This window comes from Pezoporus wallicus, unplaced genomic scaffold (genome assembly GCF_028554395.1).
Source record: "Pezoporus wallicus isolate ANWC-B61680 ecotype Strahan unplaced genomic scaffold, APGP_CSIRO_Pwel_v1 contig_5767, whole genome shotgun sequence".
Classification (NCBI taxonomy): Eukaryota; Metazoa; Chordata; class Aves; order Psittaciformes; family Psittacidae; genus Pezoporus; species Pezoporus wallicus.
Window position 1 is genome coordinate 7,408,020 of NW_026640599.1, and position 11,083 is coordinate 7,419,102.

At 42.9% G+C, this 11,083-nt stretch overlaps 1 protein-coding gene across 6 annotated transcripts in view; it reads left to right on the forward strand.

Annotated features, from left to right (window-relative positions):
• Positions 1 to 6,423, forward strand: part of BEND2 (BEN domain containing 2) — a 31,591-nt gene extending 25,168 nt beyond the window's left edge. For all 6 annotated transcript variants that reach the window (XM_057419531.1, XM_057419533.1, XM_057419532.1 and 3 more), the window contains one exon: positions 5,506 to 6,423. In XM_057419531.1, coding sequence (XP_057275514.1) covers positions 5,506 to 5,741 — 236 coding nt within the window. In that variant the 3' untranslated portion in view covers positions 5,742 to 6,423. The remainder of the gene's footprint in view (positions 1 to 5,505) is intronic.
• The last annotated feature ends 4,660 nt before the right edge of the window (positions 6,424 to 11,083 follow it).

The window sequence follows — 11,083 nt, forward strand, 5'->3', positions numbered from 1 at the left end:
GAATATACAAAACAAATGATGCATAGAGCAGTTGTTCTTCCCCTGCTGACTGAAGCCCAGCCAGTTCCTGAGCAGTAGTCCCCAGCCAGCTTTTCCCCTAGTTTATATACTGTGGATAACATCATATAGTATAGAATATCTGTTTGGGATATCAGTGGGTTATCAACATTATTTTCATCCTAAATTCAAATCACAGCGCTATACCAGATAACAGGAAGAAAATTGTACCAGCTGAAATCAGGACAGCAACTTTACCTGAGAGTGTTGGAATGGTGTCAGTAAAGCCAAAACTCAGCCAGAGTTAATACTTGCCAGGAATGTCAAGGGCAGCTTCTACCGCAACATTAATCATAAAAAATTGATCAAGGAGTACATGGGGCAGGGAACTTAGTGACAGCAGAGTCAGATTGCGCAGGGGCGTTCAGTGTCTCCTCTACCTTAGTCTTCACCATGACTTCACTGAGGGAAAATCCTGCCTGACCAATTTGGTGGCCTTCTATGATGGGGCTACCGAACTGATGGACAGGGGTAGAGCAGTTGATGTCATCTGCCTGGACTTGTGCAAAGTGTTCGGCACTGTCACGCATGACATCCTTGTCTCTAAATTGGAGAGACATCAATTTGATGGATGGACCACTCGGTGGATAAAGAACTGGCTGGATGGCCGCATGCAAAGAGTTGTGGTCAATGGCTCAATGTCCAGCTGGAGACCAGTAACGAGTGGTGTCCCTCAGGGATCGGTGTTGGGACCGATCTTGTTCAACATCTTTGTCAGGACAGTGGGATTGAGTGCGCCCTCAGCAAGTTTGCCGATGACACCAAGCTGTGTGGTTCAGTTGATACGCTGGAGGGAAGGAATGCCATCCAGAGGAACCTTGACACGCTTGTGAAGTGGGCTGATGCCAACCTCATGAGGTCCTACACGTGGGTCAGAGCAATCCCAGGCACAGCTACAGGTTGGGCAGAGAAGAGATTCAGAGCAGCCCTGTGGAGAAGGACTTGGGGGTGTTGGTTGATGAGGAACTTAATATGAGCCGGCTTCAGTGTGTGCTCGCAGCCCAGAAAGCCAACCATATCCTGGGCTGCATCAAAAGGAGCGTGACCAGCAGGTTGAAGGAGGTGATCCTGCCCCTCTACTCTGCTCTTGTGAGACCTCACTGGGAGTATTGTGTGCAGTTCTGGCGTCCTCAACATAAAAAGGACATGGAACTGTTGGAACAAGTCCAGAGGAGGCCACAAGGATGATCAGGGGACTGGAGCACCTCCTGTATGAAGACAGGCTGAGGAAGTAGGGGCTGTTCAGCCTGGAGAAGAGAAGGCTGCGTGGAGACCTCATAGCAGCCTTCCAGTATCTGAAGGGGGCCTGTAGGGATGTTGGGGAGCAACTCTTCATTAGGGACTGTAGGGATAGGATGAAGACTAATGGGTTCAAACTTAAACAGGGGAAGTTTAGATTGGATATAAGGCAGAAGTTCTTACTGTAAGAGTGGTGAGGCACTGGAATGGGTTGCCCAGGGAAGTTTTCAGTGCTTCATCCCTGGTGGTGTTCAAGGCCAGGTTGGATGAAGCCTTGGATGGCATGGTTTGGTGTGAGGTGTCCCTGCCCATGGCAGGGGGGTTGGAACTAGATGATCCTTTCCCACCCTAACTGTTCTATGATTCTATGAAGGTTTCTCAGGCCTGTGGGTAGTGGTAGTTGGGAATAGTCAGCACTTTTTTACCTGGTCTGTTTAACATCTTTATGCCTTGGAGAAAATGGAGAACACACACCAAGTTTCATTTGACATTATTAGCAGGTACACAGCCAGGAGATCAAGGGAAAGTTTGCCTTCTGTTTAGCATTTATGAGTTTGCATTTGGATTACTGTGTCAGATTTTTGGTCCTCTAGTTCAAGAAAGAGATACTGATAAAGCTGGAAGGCCACCAGAAGGGACATGAAACTAGAGCACCTGCCCAGTGAGGAATCTGGGTTTACTTGGTCTAGAAAAGAGAAGGTTCTAAGGGACCTAGTAGCAGCCTGCCACTGTCTCTCTTCTCAGCAGACTCCTAGAGTCAGGCTGTTAGCAGCATTGAATGTGGGAGGTGAGAAACCACAGACGTAAGTGGAAATCAGAGGTTCAGACTGAATATGAGCAGATTCCTTTTCCCCATGAGGACAGACAGTCCAGCACTGGAGCACATTGCTCCATGAGGTTGTGCCACCTCTGTCCTTTTTCCACACCTCAGTGAACAAAGCCCTGAACAATCTGGTCTGACCTTAGAGTTGTCTGTGCTTTGGGCAGAAGCTTGGAGTAGAGACCTCCCAAGGTCCTTTACAGACTGACTTTGACTGGAAAGGAAAGGATTAAAGTGCCTTGCTCTTGTGAGGGATCAGAGATGGGCTGTCCCTGTTCACCTCCGAGGCTCCATAGAGAGAAAAGGTCTCAGCAAATTGCTTAGTTGTTTAGAAGCTGCAGTTGGGATAACAAGCAGCATTTTGAATTAGACCAGTTTGAGCTCTTTGAATAACAATTTTTTACTGAAGTGTGTCTTTTAAAATAACATGTGGCAGCCTGTTCCACTGTATGAACATGGACAGTTTCACAGTTTCCTCAGCTTATGTGTATCCAGGATTTCTTCAGGAAATTGGAATTATTCACCCTATTTGCAAATGCTATTCCAGAAGCAGAGGGAGAGTATGTTATGGTTGGAGCAGTAGCAGACGTTTTGCCTTCTGCATTGTTCTGGCTTCAGCATTAAGACTTCTGGAACACTGATCCATGTTCCCTCCCACCTCAGAGGGAGTCTTCTGTTAGTCTCATTTGGTCCCTCCTGCAAGGCTGGATAAAGACAGCAGAAATGTGACAAGTAGAATTAGCATAACAGTTACGTAGCAAGTGAGGAGGAACGTGAAGTAGGTTATAGGTAGAAAAGGGTGTATGGGTTATCACACAGAAGAAAACTTGGTATTATCTGGCAGAGATTTAAGCATGGCCACCATAAACAGTGGTGATGGGGGAAAAGATTATCAGGTTTTTGGTGGCCATATGCTCTGTGACTATAACAGTGTCTCAGAGAGTTCAACATGCTTGAAAAGGTTTGGTTATGCAATATTGGAGATCTTTCCACCTTTAATTTTATGTGTTCTTGTCATATTTTTATTGTAAAAGTTTTTTTTTTCTGTGAGAAATCTAAAGAGAAAATATGTGCATTCTCTAAGTTTTGCTTGGGGGATGTTATTTACTGGGCTGGATCCCAGGTGATAGTGTAATAGTGGAGTGCTTTCAACATTTCCCAACAGCCCTGGCTTGATGTAGGGTTTTACTTCCTCCTGTTTCCTCATGGTATCACTATGGGATAGTGATCACTAAGTTAGTAAGGTTGCATATTTGACTAGTTATGCTTGTCTGGACAGCAGTCTTGGTCATAGGATTTAGTTTTAGGGAGCACTGTGAGGAGAAGGGGATTGAACTAGATGATCCTTATGGGTCCCTTCTGACTGGAGTTTTTCTGTGATTCATCACACTTTTTTTGCAACATGCATGTCCTAACAAATCTTGAAACTGCTTCTCCTCCATGTCTGGAACACAGGGAGGTTGAAAGGATCATTAACATCTGGACAGTGCAGCCTAACAGCTCTGCAGGTGTGGCAAGATTGCCTCTGAGGGCACAGCAGTAGTGCTAAATAAAATGTGGCTGGGACTCTCACTCTCTGGGTTGGTATGGGGGTATGGCTTGAGAGAGAGAGCATGCCAGAAACCATTCCCAATATGGGAAGGCAATACGTAAGAGTGGGCTTTCCCAGACTGTGCATATTCCTTCACCACTAGCCTGGGAAGCTTTGCCACTTTAAGCATCTCCAGATATACACATATTTTGTTTCGTGACATCTTGAGCTTAAGAAGCATTCAAAAGATGCAAGTGTGTCTTAGGGCCACAGGAACACCATGTAGACTCCAGACCAGAAGAGAGACAAAGTCCTCTGTGTCATGGTTGCAGCTGTGCCATGTCACTTGGCTGTGGGGTCAGAGGGCAGTTCCCGATCCTGTTTTCTTTAACATTATAACATGGCCTGAATGTAACCCTGCTGAGCAGGAAGGGGCCCCCCATAGCCCCCAGTTTATACAGTGAACATGATGTGCTGTGGTATGGAATACCTCTTTGGTTAGTTTGGGTCAGGTGTCCTGTCTCTGCTTCCTCCCAGCTTCCTCTCCTCCCTGGCAGAGCATGAGACTCACAAAGTCCTTGGTCAGAGTAAACATCATTGAGCAGCAACTAAAAACATTGGTGTTACTAGTGCTGTTCCCAGGCCAAAAGTCAAAACCACAGCACTGCACCAGCTACTAAGAAGGAGAAAAATGACTGCTACTGCTGAACCCAGGACAGCCTGGTATAAGGAATTCCTGCCATCTCGTAGCAGGAGTCGTAGCTCTGAGGCCAAGCATTTTATTGAATTCACTGCTGGGAATGGAAGGGAAGAGAGGGCAGCTGCTGTTTCATCCAACAGCTTGTGTGTCCTTTGTCAGCATAGTTTATTACAGGAGCAGCCTGGGAATAAAAGAACCCAAGGTGTTCTCCCTTTCCCCTTTGCCCCCACTGGAGCAGCGTAAAATGCAAGAGCACAAGTCTTTCTGAAGGAAGAAAAAAAAACAGAGAGACCCATGCTGCAAGTTAAAATATCATCTGTAAATAATGATACTATATTAGATTTTTACATGCTAGTATATGAGAGAGCAATGGAAGAACAAAACTGGCATAATATCAACTAGCTATACCTTTCATTCTGTTAAGGTAAATCTAGATGTTAATCAGAGAAGTAGAAATAGTATTGCATTTGATTTGAAATTATAGCTGAGGTTTCCTTTTGGTGCTTATTTATATCTTTTAAGGGCTTGCTTGAAGAAAACGTATAATTTAGCTAAGCTCAGAAAGGTGATCGCTCCTCAATAACTAAAAAATAATAAATCTGTTTTAAAAGCTACGTGTTTTACTTGTTGGGGGGGGGAAGTGCTGTAGTCTTACCTTATTTATCCTGTTACTACCAAACTCTAGTATCTGTTTATTGATCTTGTTGCAGTATGGTAAGGAACAAGCTCATGCATTTTTTCTGTCACTGTTCCTCTAAAGCTGTGTTATGTTGAATTACTGTTTCATTTTAGTGACTATAGTTGTTGGAGATCTCTGAAGGAGAGATTGGTCCTGCTGAATAACAATCGTTTTGAAATGGAGCCTGAGATTTCTTTGCCCTGGTTGATCACATTAGAAGCTGAAATTATTCAGCACTTAAAGGGATCAAGCCCACATACATGGTTACATGCTTCTTTGCAAATTTTGCTTTTATGTTTAGACCTTTTGTTAGAGGTAGGGAGTATTTGCTCTCTAGCTTTGCTTTTCAAGCCTTATAATATGCCTAGCTGTCCTGTTTTGGTAGCGTGCACTTGTTATGGCTTAATTACATCAATAAAAGAGTATATAACTTCCATCAATGATTCATAACTCACTATTATGTACTTGATTATTTTTAGACTTTCTTCAAGAGAATTATCCATCCTTTGATCTAAAGGAAACTGGATATGATTGGAAGGCATGTGTTGCTGCCATAAACAGCACAATCCGCAGTCTCAGACATGACCATAAAAAAGCCACAGTTGGAATCCGCCAGAAGGTCTTGACCATGCCACCACTGAGTGCAAAGAGTCCTCCACAGAGTCCTACTTCAGTGAAGCCATTTGAAAGTGACAATATCAATCTCATGGACTGAAGCTCTTTACTATGCGTCTCAAATCCTAGTTTAGTGGTTTTATAAACCCCACATAGAAGCCTGTTGCATCAAGTTGTCCTATTATACTGAGTTGTCAGCCACATGGAATAGTATTATTTCATGAGACCAAAGTTAGCAGAAGACTTGGGAACTGTAACTTCTTTTAAAGTAGCATGTGTGCTCCTCACAAATTACTTCTACTGTTCCCTGCAGCATTTGCAATGTGCTCTCTCCTAAAAGCATTTTTTCTCCTCATGATTCATTGACTCTGAAACATTAATCTAATTAGAAGAGATGCACTGTGCATCAAGTCAGCAGAAGCAGATAGAAATGTGGAATGATTGGTCTTCCTCAGAGGTAGACTTAGTAAAATTATCTCATGTGTGAGGAATGAAATTTGCTTTGACAGTTGGATATTTTAAGACAAAGTATCTAATGCAGGAAGGAAAAAAAATAAATCCTGCATCCAGCTGACTTGTTATGTTACTCACCTTTTTTGCCTCCTAGAGCAGTCTTTGTTGTAGAATAAGGAAAGAGGCAGGCAGAAATGTAATTAGAGTTGGTAATATTTTCTTTGCTCTGATTTAGCTCTACAAAAGCACAGAGGAAGTATCCAGAACAAACAGTTTGATAGTTGGTTCTGTTTTTTCTTGAGGAAAATTAAAGAAAATACTTCTTCAGGGCCTCGGTCTGCTGTTCAGTGGTATATGTCTCATCAACTTGTGTGGATGTCCGCAAGATGCAAATCTGTTGCAACTTTCGTCTAGAGGATTTGGATCCTAATACCAATTTGTGAAATAATAATTTCCATCGCCTTCAAGTTGGACCTTCAGTTACAACTGAGAACACATGCTGTACTGTTGGTATGTAGTCAGAGATGATCAGCATCAGTGGTATGCCTTCTCAAGCTCATAATCATAGTTTTTAATACTCAGGTCAACAAGGCTAAAAGTGTTTTGCTGTCTGGGCAGGCTGGTGTTCTAAAGACTTGTGACCCTGCCTTTGTTAACTTAAAATTTTGAAAGATGTGCAGTGGTTATTTGCAGAGTCACAGAATGGTTGAGGTTGGAAGGGATATCTGGAGGCCATCAGATCCATTTTTCCTGCTCAGGCAGGACCACCTGGAGCCAGTTGTGTAGCACAGTGTCCAGACCAGTTTTTAATATCTCCAAGGTTGAAAACTCCACAACCTTCTGGGGCAGCTGCTGCAAGGGCTCAATCATTGTCACAGTGAAAAAAAAGTGTTTCCTGATGTTCAGATGGAACCTCATGTGTTTTGGTTTGTATCTATTGCTTCTGGTCCTGCCACTGGGCACCACTGAGAAAAGCATGGATCTGTCCTATTGGCTATATGTCCTTTTTGCAACCTCCCCTCAGGTATTTATATATATTGATGAGATCCCTCTTGAGCCATTTCTTCTCCAGGCTGAGCAGTCCCGGCTCTCTCAGCCTTTCCTCACAGGAGAGATGCTCCAGTCTTCATCAGCTTTATAGCCCTTTGGACTTTCTCCAGTATGTCTGTGCAGTCCTGTACTGGGGAGCCCAGAGCTGCACCCAGCACTCCATGTGTGGCCTCACAAGTGCTGAGAAGAGAAGAAGGGTCACCTCCTTGAGCCCTGCTGGCAACATTGTCCTAATGCAGCTCAGGGTACCCTTAGCCACCTTTGCAGCAAGAGCATGTGGCTGGCTCATGTTCAACTTAATGTCCACTAGAACATCCCATGGTACACTCTGCCTCATCACTGAGGTTGTTAATGAAGATGTTAAACAGGATCAGATCCAGTATTGATCCCTGGGGTCCTTTGCTAGTACCTTAGATGGTACCTTACTGGCCTTCATCTGGACTTTGTGCTGCTGATTACCACTCTCTGGGCCCTGACTTTTTTACAGTTTCCAGTCCACCTCACTGTCTGCTCATCCAGCCTATACATCAACAGCTTGTGTGTGAGGATCTTATGGGAGACAGTGTTGACGGCTTTCCTCAAGTCCAAGAAGACAATAATCACACCTCTTTTCTCATTTGCCAGTCATTTTATCGTAGAAGCTTATCAAGTTGGTCAGCTGTGACTTCCCCTTGTTGAAGACATGCAGTGACTACTCCTGGTAGTATTCTTGTCCTTCACCTGCCTGAAAATAGTTTCCAGGATTAGCTGTTCCATCACTTTCCCAGGAATGGAGATATGGCTGACCAGCTTGTAGTTCCCCGAGTCCTCCTTGCCCTTCTTGAAGACAACAGTGACATCTGCTTTCACCCTGTCTTTGGACGCTTGTCCCATTAAACCTTGATCAATCAAAGATTAATCAAGAGTGGCTTTGCAGTGGCATCAGCCAGCTCCCTCAGCTTTCATGGGCTCATTCCATCAGGATTCTTGGACTTAATACATGTCCAGTTTGTTTATGGATTGCCTGACCAAGTCGCCTTGAACCCAGTGTATATTCATTGCTCTAGCCTTGCCCCCAGTCTCTGGATTCTTGAGGGCCAATCTCACTCATAAAAAGCGAGACAAAGGTGGCATTGAATTTTTCAACCTTTTCTGTGTACTTTGTCACCAGGTTCCCTGTGTCATTCAGCAGTGGGTACTTTTGTCACCTGTGTATTTACAGAAGCTCTTCTTGCTATCTTTGACATCCCTGGCCACTTTTAGTTCCAGTTGGGTTTAAGCTTTCCTAACTTCACGCCTGAATGCTCAGACAACGTCACTACATTCCTCCTGGATTACTTGTTTTTTCTTCCGCATTCTGTATGCTTGAGTTTGTCCAGAATCTCCTGGTTCAGCACAGGCCTCCTGGTATTTTTGCTGGACTTGTTGTTTATTTTGATGGCTCTCTCTGGAGCTTAGAGGAGGTGATCTGTAAATTTTGTCCAGGGCCCTAATCCCATAGGACTCTTCATAGCAGATCTTGGAGCAGACCAAAGTCCACTCTCCTGAAGTCCAGGATTGTGAGCCTGCTTTTTACTCTCCCCTCTCCCCTTAGGATCCTGAACTCCACCATCTCATGGTCATTGAGGTAAGGCTGCTTTTGACCTTCACGTTCTCAACTAGCCCCTTGTTGTAGGTGAGTATGAGGTCAGCAAAGCCCCTCTCCTTGTTCACTCCTCTGTCACTTAGAGGAAGAAGTTATTGTCAACAATAAATACGCCCTTCCTGGCCACACAACACTAGTATTTATTAGTGCACTGAATTGTGTATTAAAAGACCAAACGTTGAAAATTACTTGGATGCTGAACTCATGAAAATAAATAAAAATAACTCTTATTCATTTTCACATCCCCCTCAGTTTCATTTGTAAGTTGAAATTGCACAGCAGTAACTGCCCAGAAGTTAATGGCTCTCTTTGTTGGGTGGGTTCTTTGTTGTTTGGGGTTTTTTGGCTGCGTGGATGTTTCTTGTTTACAAAAGAGGAAGTATTTGGTATATGTCTTTTTGTTACTTGTTTTCCAGCATGGGTCACATAGTCTTCTTACTGTCTACGTATTGGCTAAGGTAAGCTTGCTTTGCCACTTGCATTGCGTCCGAGTGTTGTCTCGGGTGTCCAGCTTTTTCACAGAAAGAAGCTTCTCAGGAGGCTGACGCAGGGATCCAATTTCAACTCTGCAAGCTGATGCAGTGGTGGCTTCCAAAATTACGCCTGTGTACATAGCAGAACAAGATTTAACTAAATCTGCCCTCTCCAAGGCAAAGGTTTCATGGCTTGTTCTTTTGTTAGCAATAGGATAAAATAGCAGAGTTACTTTTCTCACTTTAACTTCTATTCATAATGAACAGGCAGTGTTTATTATATACAGTACAGGATCAGCTTTTTCATTGCAAGTTAGGATATGCAATGGCCCTATCAGATATGAAATTAGTAACTTAAGCGTCACCTGCAACCTCCTTGCAGAAGTCTTCTGAAGGATTTAAGAAATAGGCTGAATTTCTGATTTTTAATTATTTTTTACTAGAAATGTTGTACTGCAAAATTTGGTTGTTCTGGTTTACTACTAACAAATTCTGCTGTTACTGTTCTAAACAGTCATTCTTGTAAATGCCAAGAACTTTGTTGTGTGTAGATACTACTAGTTCCAGACCTCAGAAGAAGCCAAAAATGCTATATTTTTTCAGTAGTATACTTTTTCACTGTCCTTCACAGATTTTAATGGTAGAATAATCTATTTATTGAATGACCTGTCTGGCACTGAAATCTGTTAGTGTGGTGCATACCTATGGCTTCCATATTGAAAAGAGAATTGAATAAAAGAAATAGTTTTCTTGTTTCTGTTTCAAATGTATTATTTTTTTCTAACTTTTGTAAAATAAAATTAGAATATTTTGCTGTTAGGAATAAAGTATTTTACAAATAAAACTAGCATATAGCTCCTTGACTACCTGTGTGTGAAGTATTTCTTGCACCATGAATCTACAGTTGAGGTATGGTTTCATCTGAAAAGAGTCTTTTGATCTTTCAAGAACCAGGGCTTTGAGGAGACCTTCTGATTTCCAAATCTATACTGCCTTAACTGATTCAGTAACCAAACTCCTTTTAGACTTCACTTGTTAGTTGCAGCTTTGTGTGAGCTATCCGAAACAGAGATTTCCACAAAACAGCAGGAGTTAAATAAAATGCTCAAGACACTCCTTTAAACTGGTGCATTTTTAGTAGACGAGACCTTATTCAGGCACTGGAATCAATTTCTCTATTGGTCCTTGTTTGGGGGATACAACAGGGCTGGAAGGTAATCTCTCATGTGAAACACTGAGAAATCACCACCTGTCCTCCATCTTTGTAGTCCTAATAGCTGTCCCTAAAGTGTGTGACTGACGTTTCTGGACTTGAGTTGGTATTTCATAGTTCATCTGGTACTTGATGGCTCTCTGATCTAGTGCTGTTCATGTCTGGGGTCTGGTATGTGTTTCCTGGTAACGTGTAAAAGGTTTATCTTTCTTGATGCATCTTGATGTAGCTTTGTGAATGGAGGTGCATACAGTATTGTATATGAGATAATAATTGCGTATATAACTGATATGCAAAAAAAAATTTATATATTGCACAAATATTAAGATACTTTTTAATTAATTTCTGTCTTAGGACTGACCCTAGACCTCATCAGAGAATTGGCAAAATTCTCTCCTGATCTCCAGCTCCCACTTGTGGATGTTGGATGGAATGCAAGACCCACTTGCAGTCCTGGGTCTTGATGTGTTAATGAGCAGAACTTTGGTCTTATGAATAGATCTTCCAAGAGCAACAACTGAATAATTCTGTTTCCAACATGGCACTTCCGTATTAGTTGGAAAAAATTTGCAGGGGAGTGCCTTTCCCTTCCCTCTATGATACGTAGAGGGTGGGGCCTTGGTTGGGGT